Source organism: Ambystoma mexicanum, chromosome 1p (genome assembly GCF_040938575.1).
Source record: "Ambystoma mexicanum isolate Mex_15411 chromosome 1p, UKY_AmexF1_1, whole genome shotgun sequence".
In the NCBI taxonomy this organism is placed as follows: domain Eukaryota; kingdom Metazoa; phylum Chordata; class Amphibia; order Caudata; family Ambystomatidae; genus Ambystoma; species Ambystoma mexicanum.
In genome coordinates this window covers 736,893,563-736,912,832 of record NC_090921.1, presented here as the reverse complement: position 1 = coordinate 736,912,832, position 19,270 = coordinate 736,893,563, and the positions used below count along the sequence as shown (strand labels likewise).

Sequence of the window (19,270 nt, the reverse complement as noted above, 5' to 3'; positions counted from 1 at the left end):
GGCGACCAAACTCCGCTTGCCGTTTGCTGAAGCAGGGGGGCTCCCCACCCTGTAAGGGAGGCGTCTGTAGTTAGAGTGGCTTCCACTGCAGGGGTGGTGAAGGATTTCCCTTTCAAGAGGTTCTCCCTTGGCCACCACCGCAGCGAGAGAACTAGGGCCGGCGAGACTACTAAATCGTCCCACTGTCCGTTTGCCTAACACCACTGGTTGCTTAGCCACTCTTGCATTGGGCGCATGCGCAGGCGTGCGTGAGGAACTAAGTAGATAAATGACACCATCATTCCTAGCAGACGCATAGCCTTGCGTACCGTTACCTCTCGACTGGCTACATAGTGAGGGATTTGAAATAACATGTTTTGAACCCTCTCATTGGCGGGGAAGAGGAGGCCGTCCCTTGTTCGAATTAGAGCCCTTAGGAATTGTTTGACTTGACTGGGGTCTCAGCTGGATTTTTTCTTGTTGATAGAGAATCCCAGGCTGAATAAAAGATCTATCGTCTTTTGGGTATTTGACAGACACGTCTCGTAAGAGTCCCCTGTTATGAGCCAGTCGTCGAGGTAAGGATATACTGGAATGGATTGCCTGCGCAGGTGTGCTGCTGCTACCACCAGTACCTTTGTAAATACCCTTGGTGCTGATGCTATGCCGAAGGGTAGTACTTTGAACTGATAATGCTTGTTCTCTATCATAAACCTGAGGTACTTTCTGTGCGCTGGGAACATCGAAATATGAAAGTATGCATCGTTCGTATCCAGAGTTGCCATGTAATCCCCAAGTGTGAGCAGGGGAATTACTTCCTGCAGGGTGACCATGCGAAATTTTTGTAGTTTTACAAATTTGTTCGCTGGGCTCAGATCTAGAACAGGACGCATGGTTAGATCCTTTTTGGGTACAAGGAAGTACACTGAATAAATACCTTCTTTTACTTGTGATAGAGGTACGATCTCTATGGTTCCTTTTTGTTCCAATATCTCGACTTCTTGAAGTATACAAAGATGTTCTGGTGTTAGTCTTCGTTGTCGTAGAGGTCTGAATTTTGGGGACCGGTTGAACTCACAGTACCCGTGGGCTATGGTCTTTAGCACCCACTGGTCCGTGGTTATTCCCTCCCATGCCTGAAGGAATGATGTCAGTTGGCCCCCGACCGGGGTGGCATGGGAGGGGACCCGAATCTTCGAGTCATTTGGAACCTGAGGCAGGAGAACTTCTGGGGGTAGGGTTCCTGCCCCTTCCCTTACCACGGCGCTGTCCCGTTTGGGGGTAAGGGGTGGTGTAAGTGTTGGTCCCTTGTGGAGAGTTCCAGTTGTTTCCTGAAGAGTATTGTTGATGAGAGGAGCGTTGGCCACGAAAAAACCTTCCGTTTCCAAATCCTCGCCTTGTGGAGGGTCTCGGAGTAATTTGGCCCAGACTCTTTAGGGTTTCATGTTCTTTTTTCGCGGTCTCTAGGGCCTCGTTGACCGCCTTTCCAAACAAGTTGGATTCCTCCACAGGTTTGTTTATAAGCAACGCTTGCGTTTCAGGTTTAAACCCTGAATTTCGAAACCATGCATGTCTTTTAAGGAGAATGCCCTGAGTGACGGCCCAACTGGCCGTCTCGGCAGAATCCAAAGTGTTCTTTAAATTGCTTTGAGTAACTTGCCTACCTTCAGAGACTGTGGTAAGGAGACGGGTTTGTAGAGGTTATGGAGCCTCTTGTAGGCCTTCTTGTATTAAAGTCCATTGTGCATCTGCGTAACTGGCCAATAAAGTGGTGTATATCTTCAACGAAGTCGGCTTCAGGTGCTGCCTCTTCAGTGGAAATTTTAAAGTGTTCAGCTGCCTTACGTAAAATTACGTTAAACGTCAGTTGATCATCAATAGGAGAGGGATTTCTTGTAGGGGTGTTTTGAGGAGAGTCCAAAGCCAGAATATCTGGGTCGTGTGGCTCTGGGGACTGCCATGGTTGAGGGTCACCCATATCTGGGTCCTCCCCCCAGCACTTCAATGGGCTCATGTTCCTCTTCGTTAGAGAAAGGATTTTCCCCCTACATTAACTGGTGGAATGTTTTCTTCAGTAAGGTCATAATTATATATGTCCTCTTCTAAAAAGGGGTCAAAAAGGCTTGGGAATTTAGCTCTAGGGTTAACAGGGCTTTCCTCCCTTTGTCTTCTTGGTGTAGGTTGTTCTGCACGAGAAACAAACCTGTCCAGCCTTTCCATGCAGTCCTCAAACTTTTCCATAGTCCAGACTGATGACCTAGAACGGTCTAGGGGTGGAAAGGTGTCTCTCAGCCTTCCATCGAAAACGTGTCTCTAGCACTTTCTTCTGTCGAAAACTGTAGAGATCTTTGCCTTAACATCGAACAAAATTCCTTCCTCTCCTTCAGAGAAGTGCTCAGGCGGGACCGATGAAGGTGGGGTATCCCTGTGTCCTTCTCTCGACTTTTGAACGCTTTCCTTAGATCTCGGCAGATCTTTGGCACTATCGTAAACTTTCAGAGAGTTCCTAGATTGCTGTTTTTGTGAATCGGCGGCCACAATTCTTGCCAGGCTGTCCTCATCGGCCACCTTTTTCAGGTAGTGCCGCAACTTTCGGCGGTGGTAAGGCCTTGTCTTGAGTCCTCGGTTTATCGTCGCTGTATGCCTTCTTGTGAAGCTTATCGACGAAACTATGTGTTTTTGGGGTAGCGCCCTTGGTCTTGGATTGCCCAGTCGCTAGGCGCACATGCGGCTGCGGGGAGGGATGCCGATCCCAGCGATTGGTGGGTATCACCAGAGTTACCGTTGCACCCGTTGGCGCTGAAGTCTTCTTCGACATAGTCAAAGTAAGGCTAGGGGCTGTGTGCTAGTGCCGTGCACGTTTCCGTCTTTGTCGCCGGGGTGCGACTTCCCCGTAGCAGCGTTTACGGCGTGCTTATCGGGGCCGGGCACATACGATGCGGAACGCGAGCGTTCCGTCGAAAGGTCAACAACCTCCGGCTCAGAGGTCTGATCGTCACTCTCTCCACCGTCACATTCGGTGATAGCAGCAGTGGGAGAAGTCCCGGCCTTGGACATACCGTGGGCCACCCACCGTTTTACCCTACGCTCCTTCAAGGTCTTGGGGCGGAGGATCTTACAGGTCGCACACCCTTCCTTTTTGTGATCGAGGGGCAAGCACCGGTTACACTGTCTGTGCTTATCCTTCCATGGGAATTTGCTCTTACAAATAGGGCAGTATCTAAATGGAGAGAAAGAGGGAAGAAAGGGAAAGGCATTTTCAGTTTGAAAAGAAATGTCCACCCTGACCCCACTCTCCCTACTGTATAGGCCAGCGGAAGGCCCGGCCACGTTGTCGGCAATGCCGACAGGATCACCGTCCGTCGAATCTCGCAGGTCTTCAGCGGAAACTGGAACAGCCGTTGAGACAAGGGCCGGGAGGGGTGATCTTAACTATATTTATAGAATTATTCGACCAAATGTCGTTTGGACAATAGCAATAGTATTTATTCTTATTTTCAAAACAATTCCTTCCAAATTTTTTTGCCTTTTTGTTTCTGCTGTTCCTCAGGATCGATTGCCACCAGTCGCCAGGATCCGCGGATAAATACTGCTGATAACAATACAGATATGAAAATTTAGAGAGAATGTTGGTTGAGATATAAAGAATAAGAAAATTAGTATCTCTCCTGAAGAACCACGGATAATCACCGAATGGAAAAAAGGAAAAAAGTATGTGTATATGGACCTTTACAAATACATCAAGGAAATTTAAAGTTGCATGAAAATTAATGCAAGTTTAAAAAATAAAATCAAATTTTTTGGAACAGCAATCAAAGAATTACCTATATTATTTTACCAGAAGCGCAACCCACTATGGTGCTTTTACAATAAGTAAATTGTTTTAGGATATTGCTGCAGTCGCAATATAAGCACTTAGGGTGCAGAATCTGGGTCAACAAATACATTTTTTAAGGCACATTATTGATCTAGCCAAAGTAGAAAAAATAAAGCCGAAAAGGACTGCAGAATAGTTAAGCAAAAACATTTTATAGTTTTCAAAACAAACCAATTTCACATAGAAAAATAATTTCAAAATGGTTTTACCCAAGCATATTTAACATCATATATTTCTTCTCATCATTCTCTATTCTCTCACACTTTCACGCATACCATCACTGTCAACTGTTTAAACAAAAAGGTGCATAGACATAAAAGTAATTGCACAAAACACACAAAGAACAATAAACAATCACGTTAATGTCAGTACTGTTTTTCTACATATATGTATTCATTTTTTGTTCATAGAACTACAATTGTTATCTCTATGATCTATATATGTTTCGGTCTAATTAGGACTGTTGGGTCCTCTGTTTTTTGTTGACCTTCCTCAGGCTCTAGGAACTACAGTTCCTGATTCCCATAGTGACTGAAAATTATGTCTTCTGGGATATGACTCACTGACCAAAGCTGTGTCAAGGGTAGTGTAGATGCCGGTAATGCATCCACCAGATCTCTGCTATTGATTTGCAGACACAAGAATTGTCTTTTTGCTGTGGAGATGATGCTTTACCTCGGCTCCAATGGGGAGCTGCTCTTTTTCTTTTCCTTTTTTCCTCACCGGGTCCAAGTGACCACCTGTATATTATTTTATGGGTTAGTTGTCCACAAAAGGACCACAGATTGTTGTTTGGTTAGAGTTTGAGAGGTGTATGCAGAGGGGTGAAATAGTGGATCGGTTAATTGGCATTGCTGTCCTTGCAATTATGTCTAGGTCTGATGCTTGCTATCATTCACTATTCCATCCGAGTGGGGCACTTGCAAATCTTCAATATCCTATCTAGATACAAGGCAGGCTAGTGATCACGTATCCATCAAAGTGTGGCGCATGCTAACATTCACATTCCAATCTAGATGTGACGCAGGCCAATCTTCACAGTTCTCTCTGGGTGTGGGACTAGCTAACATTGGCAAGTAAGTTAGTGTGTAATGCAATGCAACATTTACAGTACAGCCATGAATAGATACAGGCTGGTGGTCACAAATCTCTCTAGGTATGCATGATGCAAGTCTATGGCAGTCTATGTTATGGAAAGGTAAGGCAGAGTGGCAGGGGCTTTCTGGAGTAGAGTAATTGCTCTACACCCCACCCATGCCACACTCACATTTTCTGTTGGGTCTGTTGACTACTGGCTTCATTGGCTTCCCCTGCCAATGACCTGCTGACACGTCTTAGAGCCGCCAATGTAGGAGCCACCCTTTGCCTTTGGGTCCTCAGCCACAGCGGCTGCCGGGCAGAGGGCTGCCCTGGGAAGGTCAGTTATGGCCAGGTGAATGTACCAATCAGGGGAAGTGGGTGGGTTGGAAGGGGAAGGGTGAGACTGGGAAAATGCCAGATACCAACAAAGGACTATACCCCACAGACTGCACCCTTTGGATGCAGCCCAGCACAGGAAAACGGGCTCAGAAGCCAAAACAAACACTAGGCAGACACCAGATTAGCACACAGTGCTCACCAAAGAATATAAATACATAAATGATTAAGAAAATAAATAAAATGGATTACAATCATTGTGAAACTACTCACTCACAATCACCCAGCCCCTAAAGTTTCTTCCACACTGGTTTGCCTGCCACATCCTTCCACATGCCTGTCCATAAAGCAAATGGAGATGATTAATAAAAAGAGTTCTAAAGTTAGATCAAATGTTCAAGTAAAGCTCAGGTAAGTACTCACCTCAATTCAACACACTAGGACAGGAGATGAAACTGAAAGTAGGTGCTGTAATTATGCTACTACACAATCTAATGCCATCACAGGGATTCTGCAATGGAACAAGGCTGACAATTCTGCATCTGCAAAGACACATCATAGAGGCCCGTGTGATCGATGGAACTTAGATACTGTTCTTATACCACACATACCTCTCATTCTATCTGATAGGTTTAGCCTTTTCAATGACCATTAATAAGTCACAGGGACCTACTCCACCTTCCTGGAAGCGATCATTGGTAATTCCGTTATTTACGAGGGGGCAGAAGTGACCCTATGAATTATCGACCGATAATGACCTTTAAGATATGCAAGAATGGTGTATGTTACGCCGGGAACAGCTACTATGTATCTATTATTAGTATTGTGTGATACTACCTGTTAGTAGTCATTTTTCTCAGGGCTACACATGCCATATATACATAAGCATTTCTATAACTGATTGTCTAAGTGTAATCCCTGACTTTGCACTGTGTACTCATTGGGGACCCCTTACAAGCACAACACCTCTTGACTCCGCCTAAACCACTCACCTTGCTACCTTGAACTAGTTTGGCTACAGCTCCCAGAGTTGTCCCTGTTACTATACTAGGTTGGGCTTCTATACATCTGACCATCAGGCCAGAGTATAGCAAATCAGTCCCAACACCCCTTCAGTCAAGCTTTCCACCACTGAAACCTACCAAGTGAGGGACAACTACTGAATGGGAGAAAAATAAAACGGTATTTTTCCTATGCAAGCCTGTTCCATACAATACTTCATACTGTGTGGATCTGAATTCAACACAAGCAATTTACAACCTTTGCTAATTTCTGCTATGGTAAACAAGTTTGTTGGTCAACTGTGCACCCAGATTCTTCGGATGGCCAAACTATGAAGGAGGCAGTAACAAATAGGAAACAAAGATGAGAGCATTCTGAAGACAAGAGGTAGTTTGATACAAAAATGTTCAGAAATGCTGACCACTTATGAATGCACTCTCCCGTCTATATTTCTATACTTATACTCACTTTCCCATGTTGTTTCTTCATATGCGTCACATACTCGTCAAGTTCTGGGAACCAAGAGTGGCAGATACCGCAGGGCCAACCAGTGCCCCTCTTCCTCTTTACCTCCACCCTCCGCTTTACTCTGGGCTTTCCCTTCTTCACCACCTCTGGAGAACTTGGGAGCTCCTCTTCTTCTGAAGAGGACACCTCCTCCTCAGATTCTTTGGAGACTGGTTCTTCAACAGGTTCTGGTTTGGGCGTCAAAAGCTCTGGCTCCTTCGGTGGTGGAGGTTCCTCAACCTTTGGTGTGCTACTGTGGGTGGTCTGAAACAGAAAAACAAGTAAAGGTTCTAAAATCAAACAATCTGAAGAGACTGCATCTGTGACAAGACAAGGTCTATTGAGCTACAGAAATACATCCAACTAGAGATGGACAGTTCTTCTGCCTGTTATGGTATCCCACAACCCCCTTTACTTCGCTTAGAAAACGTCGCCCACACTTTCTGAGCCTACCTTCACGTCTCCAGACATTTATTTGGATATACATTTTACTTCCTTAATATGGCCCTTTGTCCATTGTAGTTTGGTTAAAAAAAGACCAGTCATGTCTAAGAATGTTCAAATGTGGTTCTTTACAATATAAATATCTTGTTGCATGAATGCTGCTCGTCTAACATTGGTGGGGTGCACGCATTGTCTGGTGCTCAATGAATTTTTGAGACAGTGTTGAAATGGCAGAACGTACCTTCATGTGTTCCAGCATGGTGCGCTTCTGGGCAAAGAGCAGGGGACAGTCGGGGCACTTGAAAACACTGACCCTCTGGTTCAGTAGGTGCTGGTCGAAGTGAGAGGAGAGCAGAGGCTTGTGTGTAAAGACTGTATCGCACATTGCACATTTGAAAATCATCCTGCCAAGAAAAGGGTCAGAAAGGGTTTATTTTGTATAGTTTAACCACTGCAGGTAACTTCATTAATCTTAAAGAATCCACCCTTAAAACACATTGCAGATGATTAATGTACAACAAAACTTGATTAAAAACTCATATGCTACCTGGCATAGCAGGAAACCAACATGAATTTAGACAGCCTGGCAAGTTTGAAGGGCTGGTAAAGCTAAGGGTATAAGTAACAAACATTCCTGTGCACAAGACTTGAGGTGGGGGAGGTGGGAGGGGAGGAGCCCGGTGAAGACCTGCAGCTGTGCTGACCCCTTATTCAAATCGACAGGGAAGACCCGTAAAGGACGATTTCCTCCCTTAGGCTGGTGGGACCAACTAGTCTCAAGACAAACTCTATTTTGGCACAACCTCTGACTTGATGCGACTTTCCAGGGCTGCAGAAGCCCAATACCTGGGGTACCTCGACCACTTGTGTGTCTTCCCAAGTCCGAATCCGGCCAGATCTTTGTGGGCATCCAGAGGACATTACAGAAGCAAGAAATCTGTGTCCAGAGTCCCCTCACCAGAGTCCAGGATCGAGGGATCAAGGAAATCCTAACCAGAGCTTTTCGTCATTCTTTGGCATTGAAAAAAAGGCGCCAAAACCACAAAGCCGCTGAATCGACAAATTCATTCCTGCCGAGTCCCTCTCTCAAGTGCTGCCGCAGGAGTCCACGGAACATCCCCCCTTTCATCACCACGACCAAGGACCAGGAACAAGGGTCTATTGCACTGCATCATGAAGGAAACCAGCTGGAACACTTCATTTTTAAGGTAGTGTGGGGTTGGGCTATTTCATCCTTTTGCCATTTGGGGTACTTCCTATCTTTGGGAGTGTGATTTAACCCTACCCTAAGTTGACCTCACCCTACCTGCATTTACCTTACAGCTTGTGCTTTCTAAAGGCGACTCCTCTTATGGGCTGTGATTTCTCTTTTGAACACAGACTATTTAGGATCAGAACTTTGACTTTGCCCATACCTTTGACTGTCCTGGCTCCCTTAAGGCCTCCTTCTGCTGCGATAATAGACTACTTGCATCCCTTTGGGAAAATCTAACTGTTCTTATAACCTATCAGTCTATTCTGATCTAACCCTAACCTTTCCTTCCTTGAAAAAAAATCAATATTGCAAAGGTGATACTATATAAATGTAATACTGACCTCAAATTATGTCACCGCCGGGTGCTGGAACATGTGCAACATATGACTGAATTACTCACCTGCTTTATTGTTCACTTTTTTAATTGAATCCTAACTTGGGATTAATGTTACAGCCAATTACTGCTTTTTAAAGATTGCTTTAAAATGTGTATAAATAAATAATGTATTATATAACTTTAATTAATTGGATACTTGTATTTACTGGTTTCATTGCAAAGCTCTAGAGCTCACATTACCCCTCTTAAGATAAGCCTGGCTGCTCAGTCACACTACCACTTGTGTAGACCAGGCCTATAATAAAATGTGGGTTACCTTCTACCAAGGGACAAGTCTTTTGTAGTCCCACACCAGTTGGACTGCACTAATTCTTACCTAACAGGAAGGCTCTAGGCAAGGTTTTCCTCAGGGCTGGTTGGGGTTCTGCGCATTTGGCGCCTTTTTCAGGAGCACAGAAGAAGACAGAATATCGCTGGTCAGACTGTCGTTTGAAAGGTCCAGCATCTGGTGAGGGGACTTTTTGGACTGGAATCGTGCCTCTGGAGATCCAACAGGATGCCCAGGACGTTTCCGCGACATTCGGAAATTCGGAAGGCCATGCACCGCACAATGGCTCCAGGTCCCAAGGTATTGGGGTATTGCAGCCTTGCAAGGTCGCAGCACAGGTGGGATGGCTCAAAATGCATGTCTTTTTGAGTCTAGTGGATCTCACCAGATTCTGGGTCGGGGTCGTCGTTTTCAGAGTACCCTGATCGAAGTGAAGGAAGGGCGACAGCAGGCTTCAGTTACACAGCAAGCCCTCCGGTCCTCTTTGGATTTAGTGCCAGTGGTCGACTACCTCTTCAGCTTCCAGGTTCAGACTTTTGTAGGAACCCACCCAATCAAACAACCTTGCAGCATTCAAACTTGGGGAGGGTTGGCAATCCTTTCAGGACAGCCAGCCTTCCAGTTTAAACTGTAATCTCGCACTCAAGTTACAAGACAGAAGGGCTGCAGAGGTTTGGACCCCTCCCTCGCTTCTTGCCTTCACAGACACTCTGGAGCCTAAGCGTGGAGTCCATAGGACTTTCCAGCTCTGGATGTCAGAGCAAGGCACACGAAAGGACAAGGAACACAAAAATGCTGAACAAACAAGACCGGAGCCATTTTGGTAAAACGAGCACGCATGGTGCCTTTACTGGCCGGGCGGTGCTAATAGCCCGCGGTAAAGATGCACCGAATTAATAAAAAGGTCCACTGCCACCAGCCATTAAAGGTAAATTTGTCCTTGTAACAAATGTTACATTTAAAATGAGAAAGGCAATACTCAGTCTCCCCCAGCACGCCACATAATATGGGAGGGGGCTGGTCTCACCTAATAAAATGTAAAAGGGATCCAAACATCCTTTTTACCCTTGGGAACTGTATTTCTCACAAGGTTAGACAGAGAAGTTATAAGGGGGCTCCTAGGGCAACAATAGGCACTTATAGCCAAAAAGTTGCCAAAGAGGATAACTTTTAAAAGACACTGGGCCTCATGACGACTTTGGCGGTAACCCTTAAAATTGGCGGTAACGCTATTGCGCCGATTTTAAGAGTCCGTTGAATCATGAATCGAAATACCGCCGGCGCAGGTACAGCCGGCTGTAGCAGCGCTGGCCATAACAGCGCCAGGAACCATTCGCGCTAAAACATCAGCAATCACGAGTCCGGCGTAGGCGCTATTAGCGCCAGAAAAGCGGCGGATAATCCGCCGAAAATACCTCCAGCAAAAAGCTGGAGGTAACAGAACACAGGCCACAGCAATAAGGGCCCATGTGGAACCTATGCAAATCATAGGCCTACAAAGGAGCCACCCATGCACAACACACCCTCCCCAACACCATTACACCAGCAGGAGCAGGGAGGAGAAAGCAATCAGGGTCCAGGTGGAACCAATGCAAATCAGAGGCATACAAAGGAGCCACCCATGCACAACACACCCTCCCCAACACCATTACACCAGCAGGAGCAGGGAGGAGACAGCAATCAGGGCCCAGGTGGAACCAATGCAAATCAGAGGCCTACAAAGGAGCCACCCATGCACAACACACCCTCCCCAACACCATGCTGCCATTTGGAGCCGGGAGCCTTGATGTTGACTTCTACCTGCTGCGCCTGGAGCTACAGAGGCCAGCCAACCAGGCCAGGGCCCTAGGAGTGCAGGGGGCAGTGGGGATGAGGAGAAGGAGGAGAGCAGCACCAGCAAGGCGGCCAGCCATCCCCAGGGTCAGGCCAACACCCTGGCCCCTGGCTGATGGTCAGTTGGTGACAGAATATCGGCTGGACAGGGCAACCATCACCCAGTTGCTGGGCACAATCCAGGGTAACATTGGCAGCCGCATAGCCACCAGCACGGCAGTACCTCCCCTAGTGAAGCTTGTGTCTGTGCTTCAATTTCTTGGGACTGGCAGCTACCAACATACCGTTGCCATGATGCATGGAATGGCCCGGTCCACATTTAGTGCCATGCTGGGACAGGTGCTTGATGCACTGTTGAATCATGTGAACAAACACATTGCATTGCCAGCCACACAGGCACAGGTGCACCAGCTAAAAGGTCAATTCTATGACATTGCCCAAGTCCCGAATGTAATAGCAGCCGTGGACTGCACACATGTGGCACTCGTACCACCCCATTTGTAAACATAAAGATATATCCCACCCTGCATCAAAAATAATCTATGGAAAAATCATTTTTCGGGGTGATCACTCAGTTATTACTTTCCAGGTGACCTTTAGGTTGCATCAATAATCTAATTGAATTGCTTCTGAACATCTTAGAATAATTGAGCTAGTTGGAGAGAGAAAACATTTTTAGGTAACATGTGCTTTTTAATTCATGTTGTTCAAAAAATAAAAAGCATTAGTACAAAAATTACTCCGTGTTCAACATGGATGTATTCAATAATAAACAATAAACATATTCTAATCAAAGGAAAAAGCATTTATCTTCATGCTTCATGACAAAATGCATTCAACAATCTGACAAACAATTAAAATTTCAAAGTATGACATTTAAAAGTGGATTTTTGAAAGGGAAAAACTTTTCAGTTCCCTAATTTGACCCCCTGTGCTGGGTGTCTAGAAAGAGGCTCCCTATATCTTTTCTTTGTAATTACTTTGTTCGGAAAATGAGGCCAAAGTTAGTGAAAGTTCCAAAAAGAAAAATATTCTTTGTTCCGAGGCTTTAATTTAGCCATTTGTCTGGGTCTTATATAGTAAAAGAATTCTTTGCCTACGTGGGGCTTGGTTCTCAACCAAGCATACCACGTTTCGGCGGTCCTTCAACTTTGTTTTTCGTACGCCTTCATCAGGACGTCTTATTTGAAGACCCTGCCGATCATATCATCCCAAGTCTTGGGTCGTGTCTGGTCGGAGTCTTGAACCGTCCTTCGACCTAGTGCACGGCTGCCTGTTACACCTCTGTATTCAAGAATTTGAGGTAGGTGGTCCAGAGTCCCTTTCCTAATTGTGGTGACTCTTGTCTCTGGTGGAGGGTCCAGGCTTTGGTTTAACGTAAGGGGGCCTGGAAAGGTGGCTGAAAACACATCCCAAGCGGTGCAAAAAATCGTCTCCAGCTATTGAGTGGTCCAGTGGTAAACGCCTGTACGTGGAGGACTGTCCGGACGCAATGTCCCCGGAATCCCGTGGTCGTTCCGGTGTAATCCCCTCCGGTCCGCGGGCCTTCTCCCTTGCTCTTGACAGCTGCAGGACCAGGAAGGACCAGGAATTCAGCCCTTGAAATCTGCCGAGATTCTGTTGCTTTGCTTTTCGCGCCCAGGCACATGAGGCTGCCTACAGAAACCATAAACAGTACCATTCCCTCAACATGCAGATGACATGTGGACCTGACCTCACCTTCAGCCACTGCTGTGCCCGCTACCCAGGATCCACCACGACTCCATGGTCCTGCGTAACAGTACCCTGCCGGCTTACATGGAAAGGCACCGTGGCCAAAACACATTGCTACTGGGTGAGTACAAATGTATACCATAAAGGATCTCAATCCACAACTGATGGTGCCTGTCACAGAATCCATTATTCCCAATAGGCAGCAGCATTACTGCAGCATTCACATTCAAGCACCTTGCACGATAAACCTTGGACATGTCCAACACAGCAGAACACACCCATGCATGATGTAAGACATGTTGCGGCACAGTGACATATGGAAGCCCCACCACAATAAAGCCTCCTGTGTGAGTAGCACCATGGCTCCCAACACTGAGACAGTACAGAAATCCCAAACAATAAGCTGGCACATCCATAAATGCACCACACATAAGTAGGCCGAGTAATGACAATGTACATCCCACGAACACTGTCCCCAAAATGGCCAGGGAAATGCATGGAGAACAGTACAGAATAGTGACGACCAGCAAATGCAACTGTAGCCAAATGGATTTGCAATGACATGAGGCAGCCACTTCTGTCATGCAGAAGTGGCTGGAAGGGTCCCCTTATCCTGCGAAAAGTGAATGAGTACTGTTACATACAGAAACATAGGTGTCCCAAGTGGAGAGTACCCCATTGATTCAATCGTGCCCGTAGGACAGCACACTCCACAATGTCATAGGCCAAATGACAAATATGGCAAAATCACACTGATGACAGAGCACTGTACACCCACTGGCCTTACCTTGTCCCCATACCGGCTTTCTCTCCCCTGCAGGTGATTCTGGATATCCCCAGTACACGTGGCTCATGACCCCTGTGCGTCACCCACACACGGCTTAGCGGGCATACAACCTTGGCCATGCCCGTACACGGATCTGCGTGGAGAGGGCATTTGGACTGCTGAAGGCACGCTTCCGGTGCCTCGACCGCACGGGAGGGGCAATGATGTATGCACCAGAAAAAGTTGGCTAATTTGTACTGACATGTGCCATGCTGCACAACATCTGCTGTCGCAGAAATGTGCCACTGCCCCCTGATGCTCATGTGCAGCCACCTGAGGATGGTAGTGAGGGCGATGAAGTGCCAGAAGGTGTTGAACATGCACAAAGGATTGGGCTGAGGGAGGGGAGGTTGGCAAGACAGGGATTGATAGATGGATTCTTTTAGAAATGGGTAATGGGTAAATTGGAAATATGTCACTTCAACATTACATTGCATTAGTAACAATCACTACTGTGCATGCATTGTGATTTTTTTAACGTGATTTATTTTCCATCCAACAAACCCCCTCCCCCCAGTAAACATCCAGCACACAATCCCCCTCTCCCCCCAGTTAACACCCAGCACACAATCCTCCCTCCCCCCAGTGAACTACCCCCAATTGTGCAGATAGGCACATGTGTCTCATCAGGGCACCAACAACGATGCCATGCACCACTAGGATGGTCGTGGGCGCTTTCCTTTTCCGGGCCCCTCTGGTGTGTGTGCCCTTAGGTGGCGCATGGACCGGCGCCTAGGAGATGGCTCGAGGGATCCCTCCGTGGGTGTGGTCGATGTCGAAGGGACTGAAGGGACGGCCATCATGTGCTGTCGCATGAGGTTGTTTCCCTCCTTTGTTTGCTCAGCAAGTGCTGAGACTGCCTCCGTCAACTCCCTCACTCGTTGCCCGAAGCCTGTCAGGGCAGCGGTACATTGTTCAACGACTCTGCATGTGCGCGCATTGTCCCGCGCTATGTATTTGCACCCATGTCGTATAGATGCACTGACAGCCTTGATGTGCCGGCTGATTCCACCCTGGCCTGTTTTGCCTCAATAATGTCGAGTCGGCCCATCACTGCTGCCCCAGTGACGAAGGGCACCCCCGGTGTGTCTTGTGTTGGCCTGCGACTTGTGTGCTGTCGGGGGGAGGGGGGGCTGCATGGCGACATGGCGCCAGCTTGGACTGGGCTGCCTGGCTCAGAGTGCCGGTCTTCTGTGCTGCCATATGATGGCGTGTCCACGTCCGGCTGTGGTGTGCAGACACGATGCACAGGCACATGTCGACTTAGTGCATGGTGTGTGCCTGGGCTTGGGCTTGCCTGGAGTGTGACCATCCCTTCGGCCTCACTGCTTCCGGGAGAGTGCTATCCTCCGGTATGATGGCCACGTGGAGGTGTTGCTCCCACGTCGGGCTCAGATCCAGACCTCTGTCCCTCAGCATCGGGGCTGTGACTGGTGGCTTGGGGCGAGCTGACGGTGGCCTCCCTGCGGCCATGTGGCTGCTGCTGCTGCTGTCTGGTGGAGCTGCGTTGGGGTGAAGTGGGTGTTGGCTTGGGTCGTCTCCCTTCCGTACAGCCTCTTTGTGGGGTGGTGGTGCTGGTGGAGGCGCGCTGCCGTGGGCGCTGTGTTGGTGTGGCCTCCTCCCCATCATCTTCGTCCCATTGGGATCGACGTGTGCCTGTGGGGTACATAGGGTGTGGTTTGAGTTCAATGCTACATATATTTGTGTGAAGCAGTTCATGCAAACAAGTGTGATTGAGGACAGTATGAATCTCGCATTCAACTTGCATTCTGTTCAGTCGCCATGTGGTGCTTGTTGTGAGTGTATATGGAGGTACACGGCTGTTGGAGTGACAAGATTGCATGCGTGGTTGGGGTGCACTGCGCTCTTAGTTTTTTCATGCACACTCAAACTCTACGTAGCTGTCCTATGGCTATGGATGCCTATCCCCTGCCCCCGTCATTCATGCACTGCACGTGAAGGGTCGTCTAGGCAGCAATACGGTTCAATGGATGTAGGCCTCACTTATGGGTGTATGCAGTACCTCACACACATTTCTTCACATTCATTCACTCAGGGTCTGCATGTGTGGTACTTTCAGCTGCATGCATTCGGGGGTGGGACTCGCCTGCAGTTGGGTCGATGCCAGTGCCTGCCTCCGCTCCACCAATGCCCTCGATGGTGCCAACATCTATCGAGGCTGTCATTTTCTCCTCCCAAGGTGCGAGTTTGGGTGGGGGTGGGGGTGGTGGTGGTGGGCCTCCTCCAGTGGCCCTACTTGCACTCTGATGCTGTGACAGGATGCCACGGACTCGCACGCGCAGGTCGTTCAGGCGCTTGCGGCAATCCTCCCCATCCCGAGGCAAGCGCACCTCAGCACTGACCCTTTGGCTGATCGCCAAATTTGTGCTCTGCTCTGGCCACTTCTTTTGCGCTGCTGCAGCTCCTCGTGGTGTATCTCGGCCTCCTCGACCTGTACAGTTAGCTCCTGGTCACTGAATTTGGGCTTTCGCACCCTGTCCAGGGTGGTCTTGCCCCTAGTGCGCTCCCGAGACATGTTTTGGGGTTGGATGGCGTGGATGGGTTCCAGGGGCTGTGATATCCGACGGATTGTGATTTCCAAGATGGCCGCCACTTTATTTCCCGTTGCGGCGGTGACGCATTTCCTGTGCGCTATGGCGGTAGCGCACGGTGCTATTCGCGATACCGCCATGGACCGGGGCGCGTGCACGATAACTCGTGATCTGGCGGATTATCCGCCCGGGGCCTTGGCGTTAGCACTATTTACGTCCGGCGGATAATCCGCCGCATTACCGCCAAAGTCGTGATGAGGCCCACTATGGAGAGTCTTAGTAATGACAACCATATAAAGTAAAAGATGTGGGAAAAGGTTCCCACTCACAAGAGGTACAAGGAAAAATAATCTACCGGTAAAAGCAAAAAGTTCTGGGGTTCACAGAGGTCAGGAAGATTTATAAATTACTAGGAAAGTCTTACCGAACATCAAGTATGGATTTTAATAAAAAAGGAAGAAGCGGGCTCCCAAAAGATGGCCCTTGTCATCACCCCACCTAATAACTGTCTAGTACCCAAACCTAACTAGCTTATAACCTGCTAGTCATGCCTATGCACAACCTCACACCTTTGCTGAACTGGTCGGTTCCGACAACTGCCACATTGACCACTATGATCCTTCTCGCCTCAGTTACAACTAATACTAATGAGAAGTTTGCCACCTCGCTACCCACCCTTGACCATGCCACCTTACTTAGCAAGAGTAGCATCTCCATTTCTATGTCGAACTCCCTACCCCGCCACGACTCCATAGCATCTACCAACTTCTTGCCTTCCACTACAGCCCACTAAATGCCATTCCACAACCACGACTTCAGCAAACACCAACCAGCTCACACCTATCCAATGGAGCCAATGCTTTGCTTCCCAACCAACCATGCGCTACGACCATCCATAACATTAGACTAGGTTCTTGACTCAAACAGACCTACCCACTAGCCTCTAACAGCAAAGCCTCAATTAACTCCAAATCCACATCCATCAAGAAAAGGTCTAACAACAACACTACCAAAAAGGACTCTACACGCTCAACAAACCCCTTAGTGCCTCCTAGCAAACTTTACATTGCTGCCCCTATCAAAGGAGCACTCATCAACGCAAGGTCACTGACAGCACACGCCTTACATATTGCTGACCTTATCTCCAATCGTCTAGACTTCCTGGCCATAGCAGAGACCTGGCTACATACTGCAGCAGGCCCAACTCTATCTCTAGCAATGCCAGATAACTACACTATTACAAGATTGGATAGAGAATCCGCTAAAGTTGTCGAAGTCGTTGTCATCTCCAAGACACACCTCGGCCTAAGAGCCCTACCTCCTCTTCCATTCCAATCAGCTGAACTCTTATCTATGAAGCACCCGCTCTCAGCCTCACGCACCCTAAAAATCCACCTTGTGTGCAGACCACCCGGACCAATATCCTTCTTCGAGGAAGTTATGTCACAACTACTTTCCACCAACACGAAACCAGGCTCACAAATCTTGCTAATTGCGGATTTTAATCTAGGGTACCTATACACAAATGGTGACACGGCTACCTCCATAGCCAACTCGAACACAGAACTAGGATTCTCTCACTGTATCACTAAGCCTATGCATAATAAAGGAAGAATCCTAGACTGGATTGCAGACCTTAAATGCGAAACCAACATTCTCTCTAACGCACCCTGGCCTTCAAAAGACCACCATATCATCGCGTTCACCTTACAATCCAGTACTCTAACTCACCCTCCCATTGCCCTGGCACCTCCGGCTTTAACTAGAAACAACAAGAATATTACAATTGAGAATCTACTGCCTCCTATACAACCTATCCATAATTACCCATCCACTAACGCTTACCCATCTACATTCGTAGATCTATATAACCTAACACTCGGCCAAGCCATCGACACAATAGCTCCAATGAAACTGTGTAAAGCTAAGCCGCTAGCTCACCTTAATACGTGGTTCACCCCAGCCTCAAAACACATGTAACAGTAAAAGAAGATACGACTCCACTTGAAAAAACTACCCCTCAACCTCCAACAAAGACTCATTCTTAAAAGCCACCAATTCTTATAAATATATCGATGCGCCGACCGAAAATTGAAATGAAATAAACTCAGTATTGCCTCCGAACTAGTCTCTCATAAGTCTCAGCCTTCTACTACTAAACAATGAAACCTATTAAAATTAACTCCTGTCTATTAAGGAAGTTGAAAACATAAAATCCAATCTTAAACCATCTAGATTCCAGGGAGACAGATGCCCATCACAACATTTATAAACTCTTCATTTGAATCTAGCACCACGGTCCCAACTAACTTGAAGGACGCTTGGGTCCTTCCATGGTAAAAAATAAAATAAATAACCTTGACCAGATATCCCCACTAACTACATCCCCATCACGACAGTGCAATTTTTGCTGAAAATCCAAGATAAGGCTGCCTATCTACAAATTCAGGCACACCTAGAAACTAACAATCTTCTGGCCTGTGGCAATCTGGGTTCAGACCCAGACATGGCACTAAAACTGCCCTAATAGACTTGAAAACCCAAATAGACGACCAAAAAGATAAAAAGCTAACAAACCTCCTCCTGCTGCTAGATTTATCAGCCGCCTTCGACGTTGTCAGTCATGACATCTTGTGTAATCACCTTATCTCATCAGCTCATTTCTCTGACAAAGCCACGGCCTGGATACAAACTTTCCTTGATAATCAAATGTTGAGAGTATTCTCACCTACCGCATCGGTTAACCCAGCAACGGTGACTTGCGGAGTACCACAAGGGTCCTGCGTCTCACCGACTCTGACAAATATTTTGCACCAAGCCTTTGTTTAATCTTGACCTCTTGGGTGTCACCTACACGAACTATGCAGATGACACTCAAGTCCTCATTCCTATCACCGGGAACTATGACATGGAAACAAAACTATTGAACAAAATATACCTCATCATCCAGGCATGGATGGCCACACATGGCCTCTGCCTTAAGTATGAGAAGACCGAATTGCTTCTCACTGGCTCCCAAGCTAAACTAAATAAACTTGACATTAAGTATAAATCCTTTAACATAGACGGCAACAACATCATGGTCTCCAAGGAAGTCAAGACACTTGGTTTCGATTTTGATTCATCCTTAACCTTGACTAAACAAGGGAATGCGACAGCTTCGGCTACAGCTTATAGTTGCAAATTAATAAACGCCTGCAG

The 19,270-nt window shown here is 47.3% G+C and overlaps 1 protein-coding gene across 2 annotated transcripts in view; it reads right to left on the bottom strand.

The window, feature by feature from the left end:
* The window catches only part of ZNF687 (zinc finger protein 687), a 514,459-nt gene that overhangs the window by 223,132 nt on the left and 272,057 nt on the right, over positions 1-19,270 (bottom strand). For both annotated transcript variants that reach the window (XM_069650250.1, XM_069650253.1), the window contains exons 5-6: positions 7,467-7,629; positions 6,743-7,045 (exon numbers count right to left, since the gene is read on the bottom strand). In XM_069650250.1, the coding sequence (XP_069506351.1) occupies positions 6,743-7,045; positions 7,467-7,629 (466 nt within the window). The remainder of the gene's footprint in view (positions 1-6,742; positions 7,046-7,466; positions 7,630-19,270) is intronic.